General features: G+C 45.7%; 1 protein-coding gene, 1 long non-coding RNA gene and 1 pseudogene across 2 annotated transcripts in view; 2 read left to right on the top strand and 1 right to left on the bottom strand.

Annotated features, from left to right (window-relative positions):
- TACC2 (transforming acidic coiled-coil containing protein 2) overlaps positions 1-19,554 on the top strand; it is a 191,952-nt gene that overhangs the window by 20,618 nt on the left and 151,780 nt on the right. The window contains exon 3 of the mRNA XM_088019900.1: positions 708-820. Within this exon, the coding sequence (XP_087876026.1) occupies positions 708-820 (113 nt within the window). The remainder of the gene's footprint in view (positions 1-707; positions 821-19,554) is intronic.
- Positions 5,988-7,559, bottom strand: LOC114223083 (uncharacterized). The gene is made up of 2 exons (XR_003612058.2): positions 7,058-7,559; positions 5,988-6,139 (listed from the first exon to the last, which is right to left on the bottom strand). It is a non-coding gene; the product is annotated as an uncharacterized LOC114223083 (long non-coding RNA).
- On the top strand, positions 13,868-14,089 carry LOC114223082 (dolichyl-diphosphooligosaccharide--protein glycosyltransferase subunit TMEM258 pseudogene; annotated as a pseudogene).

Raw genomic sequence — 19,554 nt, 5'->3', positions numbered from 1 at the left:
ACAGACTGAGCCACCCAGGCGCCCCCATTAAATGAGCATTATTTAAATCGAGTTTTTAATACCTCTCATCTCTTTGTGTCCCATGATTTGAAGTTTTGACTGCCCTTTATATTTTTGTATCTTGGTTTTAAAAACTGCTTACCCAGCAGATGAGCTTATTGTGAGAGAGAAGGAAAAGTGACCGCCTTTCAGAGTGGTTAGGGCCTCGGACCGGTGGCCCCAAGTTTCCAAGGGCTCATCATTTTCTTTGTTCAGTGTCCCCCCCACCCCAGGATTTCTGGCTGAATTCTGGTCCGCAGGCCCGGGGGTGGGAGGAGGAAGATGTCTTTCATCTAGGTGGTGCCACAAGCAAGTTAGACACTTGAAGATCTTAGAGCAAATATCCTCTCTTTCTCCGGGGAGCAGATGACCCCCCCAAAGTATGGTAGGTGTCCCCAGTCTTGGCTTTTGACTAAAACAGTCGTCCCTCTCAGCTGGAATCTTGTGTGTAACCGCATGTCTCCTCCATCAGAGCAGAGCAGGGGCCATGCTTGCTCGGCTCACCTTGTACCTCGGAGTGCAGCCCATGCCAGCACACAGGCGCTGCTCAGGCGGATGATAAAGCAAATGAGCAACCTGACGCTTGGTGATGCGGCCAGTGAAATGCTTCTGTGTCTTCAGACACTCCTATTTGATTTCTTCTCCAATTTCTCTTTCTTCTGGCTCAGAGAACTTCGTCAGCTCAGAGTCCAGCGTCTGTGCCACCATCTGGGAATGGTCAGAACCTCAAAAGGGACCTGGAGGAGAAGTCTGGAAGTACGGAGCGTGGAGACTTACACAGGTGAGAGCCAGGGTCAGAGGACCGGCCCAGCCTGACATGTGGCCGGCTCACTGCCTGCTCAGCATTTGCTTTGCTCCATTTGCTTTGGAAAACTTACCCTAAAACCCATGACGTGGTCCTCCGTGGTATTATGGTCAAAGCAGTGGCTTATAGACTGCTTTGTGATTACCTCGACCTGCACGATCAGAGAATTAATGTTTTCTGCCCAGTGAAATTAGCAATTATGGGCTTCCTTCCATTCCAGCAGTACTCCAGGTTGTTTATCTTCATTAGCAGAACTTAAAATAAAAACATGAAGGCTACCAAAAGGACGTATCAGGGGTGTCTCCTGCGTGGTGAGTTGGGGTCTGTATTCCTGCGTGGTAGCCAATGATGGTACCGGATGATCAGACAGGATTCAAAAACTATTACTAACGTGACAGGTACCCTGAGTCCCAGGGAGGCTGGTGGATGAATTCCAGAAATTAAGAAGGCCACACGGGTGCAGTAGAACATGGCCAGTGCGGGTGTGGCCCATCGGTCAGTGGCTCCTCATTATGACCCCCAGGAGGTCCTGATTTCCCTGCTGTGGCTATTGGGAAGAAGTCCAATAGACTTCTCCCATGTGGTGTTTGGCACCCATAGTTTTGGGGGCGTTCCCCAGCAGAGGGCCAGCAGACGTGAACATTCAGTCCCCAGAACAGACTCGGGACAAGAACACTGGAGGCAGTTAGTAACTGTCTGTGGGTTCAGTGCCTGATCCGGTTGGAAGAACCCGCTTGGGGTTCCAGGAGGCTATAATTACAGTTCTTAAAAGAATAAATCAACAGGAGCTCCAAGGAACAAAAATGAAAAAATGAAAGGTAGACACCCCCCCACCCCCCATCATAGACAATAGACAATGAAATTTTTAGGTCATGAATGCTTTGCGGTATCACTTTACCGAAGAGCTTAAGCAACATTTCTGTGTTTGGGCTTTAAACTATGGAGGGTCACGGGTAAGTACAAGCGGCCCCTGGTGGCAGGAATTTCCACGCCTGGCTGGTATTACTTTCTGGGTGGTTCCGGCTCCGCGGTTTCCAGAAGAGGCACTTTGTACCTCTTGGCCTGAACATTAGGATTCTTTAGGGAAATGGTGGGGCAGAGTGTTCTTTTCTGCTGAGGGAATCACAGAATATGCCTTGACCGACACCTTTGATCCGGTTTTCTGCAAAAAGGAGGCCTCCTTTGCCTCCTAGGACACCCCCCTCTGCCCCGTGTCTGTTCCCCTTTCATGAACTTTTTATCGGGATCACTGGACAGAGGTTTTAAGAGTTGGCTCTAAGGAGACCAGATGACCTGTCTAAATTGGCTCTGGGTGATCATGAAACTCATAGGTTCATCTTTTCTGGAATTCTCTGCAAAGGAAATCCCTGCTGGCTGAGAGCCGAGGTCCAGCACTCCCCTCCCCCATGGAGGTTCTGGGATCTCTCAAGAGGCTTGGGAAGTATCTGGGGCCCGGGTCACAGCTAGACTGAAGAATAACAGCAGCTGGAAGGGCTTTTGCTTCTTGTTGCTCAGCTTTAGCCAATTATTATTTTTCCTTTGAGGAAGAATCGCTTCTCATTGCCAAGTGAATTGAGCATAAAAGAGGTGCCTTCTAAGAGCAAAAGCCCAAAGAAGCAACTTCCTGTTCCACAATTAGAAACATGAATTCTCCTCTGTAGACGCGTGAGCGTCCGTGGTGCTCTGGACTAACTAACTCACAGTCTGTCGAGAGGTGAGCGGGCTGCAGGAGTCAGGCCGTGTAGAGGAAGCGAGGGCAGGTGCTGGCTCCCGGGAGGGGCTGTTCCGGTGGCGCACACCACCCTCAGCATCCACGACAACGGTAATCATCACATGTAATGTTCAGTTTGCACATGGGGACCAGACACCATGCCAAAGGCTCTAGGCACACGAAATGCACTTTTATTTTCTTTAAATCACTTCATTTCCGATTCCAAGCCCTTACCCAGCCACCCTTGGAAGTCCCCTCTCTCCACCGGGTGTATTGATGCCATCGCCTGTCCCCTCACCACCACGGGGCCCACTGGCCCAGACCACACCATCCCTCAGGCCCTCGGACCCCTCTGCCTTCTGGACACTCTTGGCACTGGGGACTCTTTGGCGAGGCTGGGAGCCCTGGGGCCATTCCCTTCAGTGCTCTGCGCCCGTCCCCCGTGAGCCCGAGGACACGGTCAGGAAGCAGGGAGGGGCTCTCAGACGTTCGTCACTAGAAAGACTTGCTCTCTTGTGATCCTCACATGCATTTGCCTCTCCCCTTGCCACATCAGACAACTAGCATTTTCTCTTCACAGGATGTATTATAGGTTTTTACAAAAGACTGAAGAAGCCATTGACCTCGTACTGTGTTTTCTCCTTGGAAAAACTCCAGATAGAAAGCACAGAAAGGCTTTGCAGTGGCTCCTGCTGGACTTGGAAGCAAGGGCAGAACGAGGGGAGAAAGGCCTGCGTAAATCTGGCCTAACGACCTTCCGCACAGGGTTCTCTCCACTGTACAGCTGGGGACACTGAGGCTTGGAGCCCTATGTCATTTATGCGTTAGTGGCAGAAAGTTTCCGCCTTGAGGGTCTTCTTACCTCTGAATTACACAAGGATGGGGTTCAGACATCCCCAAGGGGGTTCAGTTTTCCATCCAAAGGAGTGCCACCAATCAACTGCCTTGCTTTCCCGTTGCTACATGGTGTCGCTCTTGGAACTTAGCCCTGCATTGGTCAAACCCGGGCAGAGGCTGGGAGGCACCTCTCTGATGCCCATCCGTGCACAAGTCCCCGGCTCCTGAAGGAGGATGATCCCGCACTGCTGGGACAAAGCCGGGTTGCCCCTCTTACTGCTCAGCAATGTCCATCCTCAAGCACGGCTGCCCTGGGCACCCACGTCCAGTTTCAGGGCCACTGCCTACCATCTCATGAGCCTTCTTCTTTCTCCTTGGGTACCCACCGCCAGGGATGGCAGCAGTCCTTTCTTTTTCAACCCTCAAAACACAGTGAATCTCATCCTACAACCTTTCTTCAGATCACAGAGCTATTGGGTTGCACCAGAGGAAATGACTGTTTTGTAGGGAGAAGTTGTCGAGTTGTGGCCATTTCCTGATCTTTAGCATCCTACCTGCTCATTCTTCCATTCTTCCACAGGTGATAGTTCAAAGATGATGGACTTTTCTTGGGGAGCTGTGTGATGTCACAGGCTGGGTGCTGTTGGGGTTCTCTGAGGGCAGGGGTGGGGGATCTTGAACTAAAGGGGATAGCTCGAGAGGCCATTCCAGGTGGGGGCAGAATTCCTGAACTGGACCTCTCTGTGGCTGAGCGGGAAGTGACCCCAGACTGCTGGCGAGTGTTCACTAAAAACAAGGCTGAAGAAGTGAGGTCAGATGGAGGAGACTTTGGAGGTCAGGTGAGGGGTTGAGATTTTATCCTGCAGGTAGCAGGAAGCTGGGAAAGTGCTTTGTGGTTTGTTTGTCTATATTTAAATAAAGATTTATGCAGGTGGGGAAAGAGTTCAGAAAATGAATTTAGGGGCTTGGACCGGTGCATGGGAGGGGGAGGCTGGAAGGGCCTAAAGGGTGCCCCTGTAGTAAAGGAAACCATCCCAAAGCAGAACCCCCAGAACCTGGTGATGGCCTGCGTGTGGGCAAAGGAGGTGGAGTCATAGAAGATGCTAAGGTTCTGGAGCAAGAACCCAAGAAGGATCCAACATCAGAAACAAGGACATCTAAAGTGAGAGCAACTATAGGGAAACGAGGACCAACTTTAGACACACTGAAATTAAGACCAGACGAGTCTCCTGGGAACCCTGCTGGCCTGGCCTTTATTTAAGCAGGTCCCTGGCCTGGGGAGGGGCGACAGTTTAATGGAGTAATAACCGAGCATCGTGGCCCCCAATCCTCTGATATCCTCGCGGTGGTTCCAGTTATTCACAAGTTATTCGCAGGTGGGTCCACTCATTCCAGCACTCTTATATTCATGACTTTAAAACTGTATCTAAGAGCATGGGAACAGGGCAGGTTTGGGGTGAAGGACCGTAAATGAAGTCATATGGGGTGGTGGTTCTCAGTCTCCCCAGATCAGAAGGTTTGCCTGGGTGTTTGTAAAATCTTTACATTCCTGGGGCCACCCTAGTCCTTCTGAATCAAAATCGCTGGGTGCGGAGCTTAGGAATCTGTGTTTTGTTTTGTTTTGTTTAGAGATTTTATTTATTTATTTGACGGAGAGAGACCCAGCGAGAGAGGGAACACAAGCAGGGGGAGTGGGAGAGGGAGAAGCAGGCTTCCTGCGGAGCAGGGAGCCCGCTGCGGGGCCTGGGATCATGACCTGAGCCAAAGGCAGACACTTAACAACTGAGCCACCCATGCGCCCTGGAATCTGCGTTTTTAATAAGCATCCTGGGTGATGTTTATGGGTGGAGGGATTTCTGAAATACTGATCTATTGCCCGGACCAGCTTGTAACCATTAAAAATACCCCATTTCCTGACCTCTCCCATGAAGAGTCTGACACAGTAGTTTTGGGGTGAGGCTGAAAAATCTGTTTTTTTTTTTAAACTTAATTTATTTATTTGTGTGAGAGAGAGAGCGAGCACAAGTGGGAGGGGCAGAGAGAGAGGGAGAGAGAAGCTCAAGCAGACTCCATATGTGGAGCGTGGAGCCTGATGCGGGGCTCGATCCCACAACCATGAGATCATGACCTGAGCCGAAACCAAGAGTCAGATGCTCCACCGACTGCACCACCCAGGCGCCCCTGATTTATAATTTGATAAGACCTCTCTGGTTGCTGTATGGAGAACGTCAGGGGGCAAGACTGGAGGCCAGAAGGTCAGAGAGGAAACCGTGCGGGTCCCTGGCGGGATCTGGTGTGTCTTGAGCGAGGCAGGGATCTCAGCCTTATATTCATTATCTCCCTCCCTCCCGCTGCAGGAACCTTCCTAGACATTTTATTCCTAATTGCCCTCCCGCCCCAGGAAATTTCCATACCGCAGATCTATTGTGTATGTATTGTGGTCTTTGGATGACATATTGGACCAGATGGTACTTTGTAATTACAGTGTAGTATCTAAGATAACTTTCCCCCCTCCCAAGAGTCAATTTTCGCCCCTCTGGGGATGGTCTTTACTGGCCCACTGAGCACATGGCACTGAGGTGGTTACAGTGAAGATGGAGAAGCAAACACAGCTTTAATATTTTGGAGATTTTGAAGCTGAGCGATGCCAGGACTTGCTGACGGACCGGATTCGGGAGGAGGGCGAGAACAGCCAAGGAAGATCCCTGAAGCTTTGGCTTGAGCAATTGGGTGGCGAGGACCATTGGCTGAGAAGGGAAAAAGTGAATCCGGCATATTTGCTGAGTCCCACAGTCACAGACCCAGCATCCAGGAGGGAATCCTGTTGGGAAGCTGGCAAGACAGCGTGCCGCTCACAACCCCGGGCTCGCCGGGGGGCACACAGGACCGTCCTCCATCTTTGGGAAAAAAGCAGGGCACTCTTGTGTTTCAGGGACAACTCACTTCCTGCTCTACACCCAGCACTTTCAACACCTGGACATATGTCATCCCTTTGGGGGAAGTGGGGCAGATTCCTTATTCCATTTAGCAAACATGAATCTACAGCTCACCGCAGGCCAAGCTCTGAGCTTGAGGCCAGAGGTAAAAAAGACAAACAGGACCTGTGGGTCCAGTGGTAGAGAGAGGCATGTAGACAAATCATTCTAGGAAAGCTCAGCGCTGCAGGCAGGCTCCATGGGAGCACGGGGGCGGCAGAGAGGGCCCGGCTCTGCTGAGGGAAGGGAGCGAGTGCTCCGGAAGGACCAGGCTTGCCGCTGGGTCTTCAAAACCAAACAGAAATAGGGCTTTGTGGGGGAAAGGAGACGGTTCCAGGCAGAGAGAAGAGCTGTCATCATTATGGGGCTAGAGGAAATACAGAATTTAGGAAGGTATCGACTTACTAGGCTCTTATGTAGAGAATTCCAGAACTTCTTTAAGTCTGGGAAAGAGGGGATGGAGCATCCTCATTAAGCTCAACCTCTTGGCTTTTTCAAATACACAAACTCTCACTTAGCACAGAAATCCTTGGCGTTTGGGGAGCAGCAGCTTAGGGGAGGGTAGAAAGATGGTTTGAAACATGAAATAGTGGACTTGAGAGGCTGGGCGAGGACGTTCCCTGAGCCTTGCCTGCCACGGAGTCACCTGCACGCGGGATGTGGGACCCAGGGCCGAAATCCACAGCTTACCTGCCGCTCAGGGTGGACGCCTGCGGATGACCAGAAGGCCACGAGGAAGCTGGGGCCCGGGGAGGTGAAGAAACGTGCCCCTCACACAGACGAAGCGTGGCTTGGTGGGGACTGGAATCCAGCTGGGTTTGGTGCTGCCCAGAAGCCTGGGCTCAGAGCCATTATGCTGAGCTCCCACGGGTGTCTGAAAACATTTGTGTTATGGGCTTCATAATTAGAAAGCAAACTCCCGTCTGTCCTTAAAATTTAATTTCCCTATAAACAAGGTCCGTTCTCAGACCCAGACAAAAGAAAAATCAGAAAGATCTGTTTTGTGAGCAGCGCCTGGGGCCAGCTCTTAATGAACGAGCCCCATGTCCCCGATGCAGTAGTGATCGGTTCCTTCCTAACAAACTTTTGCAAAGTTCCAGATCTACTCAGGAGCTCCTGCCAAGGCAGGGTGTGTCAGGCAGCGCCGGGGGCAGCCTCCGCCCCGCCAGTCCTGCTTCTGACTCATGATTTATCTCCGGCAGGAAGTAAACACAGAAAGGAGGGGGGTAGTGAGCTCCCCAACTTGTGACACGGGCTGAAAAAGAAGGTCACGCGCTGAATTAGGTGTGTGTCTGCTTTCTGCTCATCTGGTTTCAACAGAGCGTTTAAAAAGAGGAGAGGAGTAGTATTTTTCCACCCTGAGATGATATCCCATTTATTGTCACGATTTGGAAAATACAGAAAAGTGAAAAGTGAGGGAAAAAAAAAATCACCAATGCACTCACCATCCATAGACAACTGCTCTTGGAACATTAGCGTTTCCCTCAGACCTTTCTCATTTTTCGAGTTCTTTATTGATTGTGATAGCTATGTGTGTATATACATACGTATTTATAAATATTTAAATATCTAAATATATTCAAACAATATATTAACATACACGGTCATATACAATGTATTTAAATATTTAAACAATGTATTAATATAAATATTTATATATGGTATAAATATATAATAGACTATGTTTTAGAAGTTTCAGGTTTACAGAAAAATTGAGCAGTGCAGAGAATTCTTATATACCCCCCTTCCTCCTATACAGTTTGCCCTATTATTATTATTATTATTATTTTTTTTTTTTAAGTAGGCTCCATGCCCAGCGTGGAGCCCCATGGAGGACTTGAACTTGCGACCCTGAGATCAAGACCTAAGCTGAGATCATGAGTCAGATACTTCAGAGGGCATCCCCAGTTTGCCCTATTATTAACATTTTGCGTTAGTTTGGTACATTTGTTACAGTTAATGAACCAATATTGATACATTATTATTAACTAAAATCTACAGTTTACATTAAGCCTGACTCTTGTGTTGTCCATACAGTCTTTGGGTTTGGCAAACACATAATGCCATGTACCCACTATTGCAATATCTTACAGAATAGTTTCAAAAGCGACTTAAGAAATCTCCTGTTTCCACCTCTTCATTCCTCCCCTCCCCCTCCCTTACCAACCCCTAGTTACTACTGATCTTTTTCCTGTCTCCATAGTTTTGTTTTTTTCAGTTACCTTTTTATATTGGTATAACATACATTCTGTAACAGTATGAAGCTGAGAGCTTGATGACTGTTTGCACTCCTATACCCCTGTATAATCAAGCCCCGCTCTAGAGCTATATCATTCCTGTTGGCCCGGAACATTCTGTCCTGTCATTTCCCAGTCAATACCCAGCCCAAGAAAAACAACTGTTCTGACTTCTACCATCATAAATTAGTTTTGCTAGGTCTTGAACTTCACAAAAAGGGGAGTTAAACAGCATATATACTTTGGTGTCTGGTTTCTTTTACACACAGCTACTTGTTGGTTTTTCACATTATTTTTTATTGTGGTAAAAGAAATACATAGCATAAAATTTACCATCGTAACCAATTCTGAGTACAGTTCAATGTTGTGCAAATGTTTCTATGATTTCTTTTTCTTTCTTTCTTCTTCTTCTTCTTCTTCTTTTTGAGAGGGAGGGAGGGCGGTGGGCAGAGGGAGAGGGGGAGAGAGAATCTTCAGCAGGCTCCATGTGGGGCTCCACCTCATGACCCTGAGATCATGACCTGAGCTGAAATCGAGTCGGACACCTAACTGACTGAGCCGCCCAGGCGCTCCTGTTTCTATAGTTTCTTAAGGTAGAAGCTGAGGTCATTGATTTGAGACCTTTTTTTTTTTCTTAGTATAGGTGTTTTAGTGCACTGAAAGTCTAAATCCTGCTTTAACTACATGTGACATTTTGATATTTGTGTTTTCATTTTCATTTGGTTCAAATACTTTCTAACTTCCCTTTTAATTTCTTCTTTGACTCACGGGCTATTAGAAGTGTATTATTTAATATCCAAATACTTGGAGGATTTTCCAGATATGTTTCTTTTTTATAAGCTTTACTTATTTTAATGAGAGAGAGAGAGAGAGCGCGCGCATGCATGTGAATGAGCGTGCACGCGTGCACATGAGTCAGGGGAGGGGCAGAGGGAGAGAACCTCAAGCAGACTTCCCACCCAGCATGACTTCCCACCTGCAGCTCCATCCCATGACCCATGAGATCATGACCTGAGCTGAAACAGAGAGTCAGACACTTAACCAACTGAGCCACCCAAGAGCCCCCAGTTATCTTTTGTTATTAACTTTTTAATTGAATTCCATTGCAGCCAGATGATATACTTTGAATAATTTGAATCTTTTAAAATTTATTGAGACCTTTTAAAAATGGGTAGAATATGGTCTACCTTGTAAATGTGTCATTTGCCCCTGAAAAGAATGTAATGCTGCCACTAATGGATAGTATTTAATAAATAGCAATTGGGTTAAGTTGCTTGATAGTGTTCTTCTGGTCTTTCATATCTGGACTGATTTTCTCTCCGCTTGCTCAGTCAGTTATTAAGAAAGAGGTATGGAGGGGTGCCTGGGTGGCTCAGTCGGTTAAGCGTCTGCCTTCGGCTCAGGTTATGATCCCAGGGTCCTGGGATCGAGCCCCGCATCAGGCTCCCTGCTCAGCGGGGAGTCTGCTTCTCCCTCTCTCTCTGCCTGCCGCTCGGCCTACTTGTGCTCGCTCTCTATCTCTCTGTCAAATAAATAAATAAAATCCTTTTTTTTTTTTTTTTAAAAAGAAAGGGGTATGGAACTATCAGTTTATAATTGTGGATTTGGCCATTTCTTTTTTTTTTTTATCAGTGTTTGCTTTATGTATTTTGAAGCTCTGTTAATAAATAAACTTTTAGAATGTTTTTGTCCTATTGATGACTTGAACCTTTTATCGTTATAATGATCTTCTTCATGGCTGGTAATAATCCTTGCTGCAAAATCTGTTTTGTCCGATATAATACAGACATAGGAGCTTTCCTTTCATTAGTAGTTTCACAGTAGAACACCCCCCATTCTCTTACTTTTAATCTATCTGTGTTTTTAAGCAAAATTTGGAATACTTTTCTTGTAGACAGCTTACAGTTGGGTCTTCCTTTTTTCATCCATTCTGAATATTGCTGCCTTTTAACTGAAGTGTTTATAACATTTACATTTAATGTGATTATTAATATGGTTGACTTAAATCTACGGTCTTTTAATTTGTTTTCTGCATCCCTTTTACCCTCCTTTTTTGCCTTCTTTTGGAAAAAGTCATTATTTTTATTATTCTATTTTATTTCCCTTTTAACTTATTAGCCACGACTGTTTGTGTTAGGTGGCTGCTTTAGGATTGATACTATACATCTTTAATGTGATACAATCTGCTTTCAAGTGATATTGCACAATTTCATGTACATTTAGAAGAGTCTTGCCCTAGACAACAGTATACTTGCCCCATACAAGAGTCTTGCCTTATACAACAGAATACTTCTATTTCTCCCCTTTTGGCCTTTGTGCTTTGTTGTCATATGTTTTATTTCTATATATATTTCAAATCCCACGATATATGTTATTTTTGCTTGATATAGCCAATTATCTTTTAAAGGAGATTTACATAATGAGGAAAAAAGAATTTCTATTTACTTGCACAGTCACCATTTCTGCTGTTCTTTGTATAAATACTGATGGCCATCTGGTATTATTTCCTTTTGGTTTGAGGGAGTTCCTTCAACATTCCTTGAAAGATAGGTCTGCTGGTGATTAATTTTCTTAGCTTTTAAATGTCTGAAAAAAAAAAGAATCTTCATTTCACCTGTATTTTAGAAAGATATTTTTACTGGGCAAAGAGTTTTAAGTAGATAGTTCTTTTTTCCTTTACTGCTTGAAAGATATTGCCCTACTGCACTCTAGCTTGTATGGTTTCCAACAAAAATTCCTGCCACCCTTTCTTTTGTTCTTCTGTCCTTTCTTCTCCCAGCACTTTTAATATTTTTCATGTTTTTACTGGTTTTAAGCAAGCACTTTTAATATTTTTCATGTTTTTACTGGTTTTAAGCAATTTGGTTATGATGTGCCTTGGTGTAAGTTTCTCCTTGTTTCCTGTGCTTAGAGCTAGATTCTTGTATCTGTGGGTTTATAGTTTACATCATTTTTGGAAAATTTTTAAGCCATTATTTCTTCAAATAGTTTTTGAAAAATCGCCTTCTCTGTGTGGGGACTCTAATTACACATATATTTGGCTGCTTGACGTTCTCTCACTACTCACTGATGCTCTGGTTTTTTTATTTTTATTTTTTGTTTTTCTCTCTGTGTTTCATTTTGAACAGTTTCTATTGCTATGTCTTCAGGTTCACTAATCTTTTTCTCTGTAATGACTAATCTGTTACTATTCCCACCCAGTGTGGTTTTCATTTTATTTATTTATTTATTTATTTTAAGATTTTATTTATTTGACAGAGAGAGACACAGCGAGAGAGGGAACACAAGCAGGGGGAGCGGGAGAGGGAGAAGCAGGCTTCCCGCGGAGCAGGGAGCCCGATGTGGGGCTCGATCCCAGGACCCTGGGATCATGACCTGAGCCGGAAGGCAGACGCTCAACAACTGAGCCACCCAGGCACCCCGTGTTTTTCATTTTAGACGTTAGAGTTTTCATCTAGACATGTTTGATTGGGATTTTTTTTTTAAGATTTTATTTTTAAGTAATCCCTACACCCAATGCAGGACTCAAACTCATCACCCCAAGATCAAGAAATGCACGCTCCCCTGACTGAACCAGCCAGGCGCCCCTGATTTGGATCTTCTTTATAGCTTCCATATTTGTAGTTAACATGCCCAATCTTCCCTCTACCCTCCTAAACACAGGGAACACAGTTATAACACGTTTTAAAAAGTCCTGGTGTACTAATTCTATAATCTGCCTAATTTCTGGGCTGGTTTTGGTTAATTGAGTTTTCTTTTCATTGTGGGTCATACTTTCCTGCTTCTTTGCATTCCAGACACTGTGGGCTTTATGCTTTTGGATTCTGGATATTTTTGTATTCTTATAAATATTCTTGAACTTTGCTCTGGGATGCAGTTCGGTTATTTGGAACAGCTTCATCCTTTTGGGACTTCATTAGGTGGGACCAGAGCTGTGGTTAGCCCAGGGGTCATGTTTTCCGCTACTGAGGCAAGGCTCTTCTTAGTACTCTAACAGATGTCCCATGAATTATAGGTTTTCCACTGTGGCTGGTGGGAACAGGAGCTTTTCCCAGCCCTGTGTTAGCTTTACAGATTCTTCCCTATAAACCTCTCAGGTGGTCTGAACCTAGTCTTGGGTGGTACTTGTGCATATACATGCTGATCAGTACTTGGATATCCCGAGTTCTGGCTTTGTCCAGTTTCCTCTTCTCTGGCACGCAGATGCCCAGCTCCATCCCCTCAAGTCCAGGAGACTCTCGGGATCTTCCTGTGCCGCTTCCTCCAGGTCTTAGCTAGGGTAAGAGCAACACTTACTCTGTTGCTGTTCATCTCCAGGGATGACAGGCCTTTGTTTCTCGTGTCTCCTGTAGCAGCCAGTCCCCCATCAACCCCACCCCCTGTTGTGTTAATAATTCTTTATATGACACTTCCCAACCCAGGCTCTCTGAAAAGACCAAAAAGCCACCCGTATCAAGTTTCTCTCTCTGGTTTTAAATGGAAGTGCAGCAAAACACCTGGCATTTATTTTGGGAGAGGTGGGGAGACACTTCTAGAAAAAAAAATATTAGTAAGAGAGAGGATGCCACAGGCAAGAGTTGCTTTTCTTTCCTTTTCAAGAGCAGCTTGTGTTCCAGACACTTCTAGTCTCTTTTCTTTCTGTGGCCTCAAATGCCAACTTTGACAGGAGTTAATCTTCCCAAATCATCACTGCAGCTGTGTTCATGTTGGAAAGGAGACTGGGATGGTTTTTATATCTTTAACATGGAACCAACTTGGCCCCTCGGTGATGTTGACTCATCAGCTGCCCCTACCCCATACACATTTAGGCCAGCGGGATTATAGAGAGGCAAATCTCAACAAAACAAAAATGTGACCAGCACATTTTTGAGCTCAGTACACATGAGCTCAGCCTCACATGGGTGACATTGGTGACATCTTTTTGTTCAGGGAATTGCCCCAAATTCTCTGAAAGATTTTTTAGTCATCAAGGGAAGATTCCAATATGTTTCCTGCTTTTACTGTGTTGATGAAGGCAGGAAGATGATTTTAAATACACATTAGAAGGCTTATCAAGAAAGAATATTAACAAAAATATGTTGACTGCTATTTGTTCTTTCTTGATGTCAAAACAAAATAAAAATACCGCCATAAGCTAGGCACACAAAAAACCACTGCTTGCATTTTTCTGTGGCTAAGTAGTAGGATTTAACTTAAAATTAAGAAAATATTGCTGACGTGATATTCTGGTGGCAGAGCGGTGGATGACCGTGTGCTTGGCGAAATGGAGCTCGAGGCCGTGAGCAGATACTCCAGTCCAGTGAACATGGCTCTCCTCCCCCATCTCACCATGGTGCTGTTGGCCATTGGCATGTGCTTTACTGCCCGGTTCTTCATTTATGAGGTTACCATATCTGCAAAGAGCTCCTCATCTCCTTGGTGCCCTCACTCTTCATAGGCTTTGGAGTCCTCTTCCTGCCTGCTCTGGGTTGGCATCTACATATGAGCTCCCAAGGGTTCCAACCTGGTGGTTTCACTGAATTCCTGCTTCTGTAAATTAAAATTTTTTTTTTTTTTTTTTTTTTACTATTGCTGGAAGTGTCCCACCGGCTGCTTACGATAAAGGCAGATGTGTGACCAAAAGAAAAATTAAGAAAGGGGCACCTGGGTGGCATAGTTGGTTGAGCAACTGACTCTTGGTTTTGGCTCAGGTCATGATCTCAGGGTCGTGGGATTGAGCCCCGTGTCAGGCTCTGCGCTCAGCGGGGAGTCTGCTTAAGGATTCTCTCTCTCTCCCCCTCTGCCCCTCTGCTTCTTTCTCTCTCCCTCACTAAAAAAGAAAGAAAAAAGAAAAGAAAAGAAAAGAAAAGAAAGAAAGAAAGAAAGAAAGAGAAAGAGAGAGAAAGAAAGAAAGAAAAAAAGAAAGAAAGAAAGAAAGAAAGAAAGAAAGAAAGAAAGAAAGAAAGAAAGAAAGAAAGAAAGAAAGAAAGAAAGAAAAAGAAAGAAAAGAGAAAAAAAGAAATGTATTTAAATGAATTGGTATCTGGTCATGACAGTACCTAGATGCACTGAAAGGACAATGACAGAAGCAAGTGACAACCAGAAAGAGATGTGGATTTGTGCCAACTCTGGGGAGCTCTTGTGTGCAACAATCCATCAGCCCCTTCTAGCAATCAGTCTGGGAACCGCAAAATTGGGTCATTCCATTGTCTTTTAGACCCCACAAGACAGATGCTAAAAAAATTGATTAGAAGACAGTTTTTTGAATTTTCCTTGGAATTCAGATGCCTGTTCCCCCCCCACCCCACTATGCTGGATAATGAATTGTCACAAGTGGACTGACACCTTGACCTTGAAGTCATATAAGTCCGTGTGGCAGAGCACACATTGAATAATAAGGATACTTTGGGGTTTTACCACTCCCTCACATACACGCCCTTTTCCCCCATAACTCTTTAGAACCTACCAGAATTTTCCCCTTGTCTATTGCATGGATTACACAAGCATTGTGGTCTTTGTTTTTTCTGGCACAGAATGAGCAGAGGAAAGAGTTAAAACTGGATTAAAAATACAAAGCTGAGTCTGACAGGGCTGCCAAGGTCGGTGGGCTCCTCAGCCTCTGTGCAGGAAGCATCGTTTGGACAAATTAGGACCGCATGTGTAGACTGGACCTAATCTGCTGGGATGGCCAAGAAGTTTCTGAGGAGGTGCCTTTCTCCGTGAAATACCAGGATTAGTTGTTGAGACTTGGCAATCTCCCTCTCTTTATTAACTTGAGAATTCTTTCCTCTGCACGAATCACTTAGAACATAAATACTTTTCCAAAGTCCCTGGAATAGGCAATGCATCTCACAGTACGGGAGTTAACCGAAGTAAAGGTTCTTTTTATGTCAGTTAAAAAAAATTACTCCTCATTTCTATATTCATTCCATCTTTCAATCATTCATTCGGCAGAGTAGGTACCAGCGCTAGACCAAGATATAAAAATAAATGAGATAAATTCCCTCTAACCTCCAGGAGGTCGTACCCAGCGGGAAAATGAGTGAGTGAACAAATATACCACACAGTCTGCACACCGGCTTTAGGAGAATAGAGAAGGGAGCATATGCAGCTCAGGGAGGGAGTCCCTCCGTGGAGGGAGGTGCATGGGGGGTCCTACCACAGAGACAGGTGACGGGGTCAGCACTGTTCAGGGGAGTAAGGGCTTTTACCATGGAGGAGGGAAAGGGGGGAATCCCACGATGGAGGGAATTGGGGGTTCTCATTGCGGGGGAGAATTAGGGGGTATTACCTTGGAGGGGGAAAGAACTTCCTATGTACAGAGCCCTCAGCTGGCCTTGCTCTGAGGCACAAAAGAACTATTCACATGTTCCTGATTTACAGGCATATTCTGTTCCCAGAGCAGGTGAGAGGTGAGTACAGGGGGTGCTTTGATAGTGTGTTTCGAGAACTATCCTTCTAGTTCTCTACAGGACAGCTGAAAGGTCCTTACCAAATCTTCCTTTTACATATGGCAATGTATTCCGTCCTATGTTCTGTGGGTGGCACATCAGTCTCACTAAATGCTTTATCAGAAAAAGGGGCAGAGGAAGATTTTTGAGAAACACCAAGTTTGGAAAACACTGTGCATATATCTTCTTGTTGATTCACAATGTATGGCAGTATCTCAAAGGCACTGAGAAGTCCTGCAGTAAAGAAACTTGTTTAACTATGTTTCATGTAGTGCTTCCTGTATTGTCTAAAGACCAGGGAAAACTTTCTTGCACATCTAAAAATCATGAGACATACAGAGTTTGGTATTTAAAGGCTCCTGATAGAAATGTAAAAATAGAGGTCATATCCTACACAACTCTTGTTAGTCATTAATAAGTGATCCAGAATAATCTATCATAGTTGGCCCAATCATATATCAAGTTCTCTCTCTTTTTTTAAAGATTTTATTTACTTATTTATTGAGAGAGAGTGCACATGCATGAGCGAGGGTGAGGGGGCAGAAGGAGAGGGAGAGAGAGAGAAGAATCCCAAGCAGACTCTGTGCTGAGCACGGAATCCAACGTGGGGCTTGATCTCATGACCCTGGGATCATGACCTGAGCCAAAATCAAAAGTCAGACACTTAACTGAGTGAGCCACCCAGGTGCCCCTTATATATCAAGTTCTTGAGGAGACTATCTTCTTAGGCAGTCTTCCTAGTTTGAGATGGAAAAGGGAAAGAAAGAAAAACTGGGAAGTGGGCATCCCATAGAGAGTAGAATACCTCCAAGAGTCATAGTTATGTATAACCCTAGAGCACTTGGTTACCAGACTTATGATTCACAGAGAGAAAAATACAAAGCAAAGGGCAAGAATAAAGACAGTGAGGGCACCTGGGTGGCTCAGTCGTTAAGCGTCTGCCTTCGGCTCAGGTCATGATCCCAGGGTCCTGGGATCGAGCCCCGCATCGGGCTCCCTGCTCAGCGGGAAGCCTGCTTCTCCCTCTGCCACTCCCCCTGCTTGTGTTCCCTCTCTCGCTGTGTCTCTCTCTGTCAAATAAGTAAATAAAATCTTTTTTTTAAAAAAAGACAGTGAGTCAATTAGGTGATTAGCAGTTTAACTGTGTCATTGTGAAGATCTACACGGTCCCCAGATTAACCAGGTATACTCTGATTCCATGTTTGGAAGACCTGAAAACATTTTGGAGTTTAGTTTTCTTTCTTTGGTTGGGGTCTCAGCCTTCCTTCTGCTGAAGAAAGTCACATGGACAACATGGCCCATGGGTTAAACCAGATTTTGGCGAGTCCTGAAAACGTATGGGAGAAATAAAATACCACAGTCATCCTAAACTGCTCTTGGGGTTTGGGAAGCTAATTCATCATATCCCTTCCCACCAGATTCTGAGTCAATCATGAAATTGGCACCAGAGTCTGCAAGGAGAAGAAAGCCAGCTTTATCAACAGCAAGCGTGGACTGGAAGACAAGTCAAAATGGGGTTCCTGATACTGCCCCCTGAACTAAACTTCCCCACCCAGTCCCAGGCTGCGGACGAGTGCAGGGTGATGCGAAGGCTGGTGAGGGCCAGCTCCAGTGAGCTTGTCACCTGGCAGGCAGCTGGGGGGAGGACGAAGGGACTGCACTTCTTATCTCCCTGAGCTAGAGCACCTTAACCCCCACCCGTGTGGAAGCCGTACCCATGGGTGCTGCTTTCCCCATCTCACCAACCAGAGGAGTCTCACTTCTTCCTGGAAGATAACCCTAAGGGAGAATAGGGCAGGGTGTTATACTTCTCTGAGAGCTCAGCTGTGTCATAAAACCCCTAAATGTGTGGGCCACGGCAGGAACCCACGCAGCTGAGGGCCGCCCCCAGCCCTGAGCCCCCTCATCACCACTGCAGCTGCCCCAACTGGTAACAGTGTATTAGGACTGGAGGTTTCCAGGGGCTGCGATGGAATTCACAGGATCTCTCTCTACCCCTTGCTTTCGTTTTCCAGAAAGAACATTGGAATGCAATGAGTAACATCAGCGGTGATGTTATGTGGGGAAATCTTCTAATCTTTTTCAGTTACACTAATTTATGAAAATAACCAATCATTCACAGACTTCTGTACTTTATAATTAGTAACAAATTTCTTACAGCACACTCCCTAACCCATCAGACCCCCCAGTGTGCACAGGGACTTGTGGTTGAAAAGTGCTGCCTTGACCTCATTTCTTTTGAAGAAGCATTTAAACTGAAGTACTTTGCCTTTTCTGAGCCTCATTTTTCTGTATCTTCATCAGTAAAAAGAAGAATTTGGACTAAATAGGTACCAGAATGCTGAAATTGTCTGGAAGAAAAGAACCTTCCTAACTGTCACATCAAACAACCATGATTTGGGAGCATTTCTGCATATTTAGAACCTTTGATTTGTGTTCACTTGTATCTGCGCATCCACCCATTCATCTACCCAATCATCCATCCACCAAGCATTCATCCATTCATCCATCCATCCGTCCAACCATCCACCAATCACCCATCCACCCAACCATCCATCCACCAACCGTTCATCCATCCATCCATCCAACCATCCACCCACCAACCATCCATCCATCCATTCATCCAACCATCCATCACCCAATCACCCAACCATCCCATCCCTCTAACCAGCCATCCATCCACCAACCATTTATCCATCTATCCAGCCATCCAATCATCCATCCACCAATCACCCATCCACCCAGCCATCCATTCACCCAACCATCCATCCATCCATCTACTCATACATTCATATATTCAATGTTTACTACATGCTAGACACGGGGGAAACAATGCTGAAAAGAGACAGGACTCAGTCTTCATTATACTCCAATGGAGGGAATGATCATCAGTCCATGTTGATGGCAACTGTGACTGCAGCCATCACCAGGGGGCCCTGTGAAAGGAGATCTGATCCCAGAGGCCAGGCCAGGAAGGCTTTGTTGACAAGTGATGAGTAGGGCTGAGACCTGCTGGAGAAGAGTAGGAAGGCTCCGGGCTCCGGGCAGATGCACTGATGGAGAGGTCCAAGTGGGATGAGACAGGAAAGGTAGGCCGGGGCCACAGCTGATGGCAAAGTGAAGCCACCGATGAGTCTTCCCACTAGGGTGACGGGATTAGGCTTTTATTTCTAAGCCATGTTGCTCAGGCTGCAGACTGGAAAATGGAATGATGCAGCCAGAGTGAGTGGGAGAAGAGGCTGTAGCGCCCGTCCAGAAGGGGTGGGGCCAGCAAGTAGAGGGAAGCGGGAGGTGGCAGGGCCCGAAGCCAGGCAGTGCGGGGCTTGAGCTTGCTTTGCCTTGGGAGCTCTGAGACCTTGGTTCCAGTCTTAAACCTCTCTGGGGATATTTCTATGTGTGTGCAATAAGGGCCATCTACTCTGCAGAGCTACTGAGTGGATTAAATACAATCATAACTGGAAAGTGCTTAGCATGGGCCTGACCTTAATAAATGCTCAGTATGTGGCAACTCTCCATCTGA

The sequence above is a fragment of the Eumetopias jubatus genome, unplaced genomic scaffold, assembly GCF_037043125.1.
Source record: "Eumetopias jubatus isolate StellerSeaLion01/CBP00866 unplaced genomic scaffold, mEumJub1_p1.0 scaffold_17, whole genome shotgun sequence".
NCBI lineage: Eukaryota > Metazoa > Chordata > Mammalia > Carnivora > Otariidae > Eumetopias > Eumetopias jubatus.
This window is presented reverse-complemented; position numbering and strand designations above follow the sequence as displayed.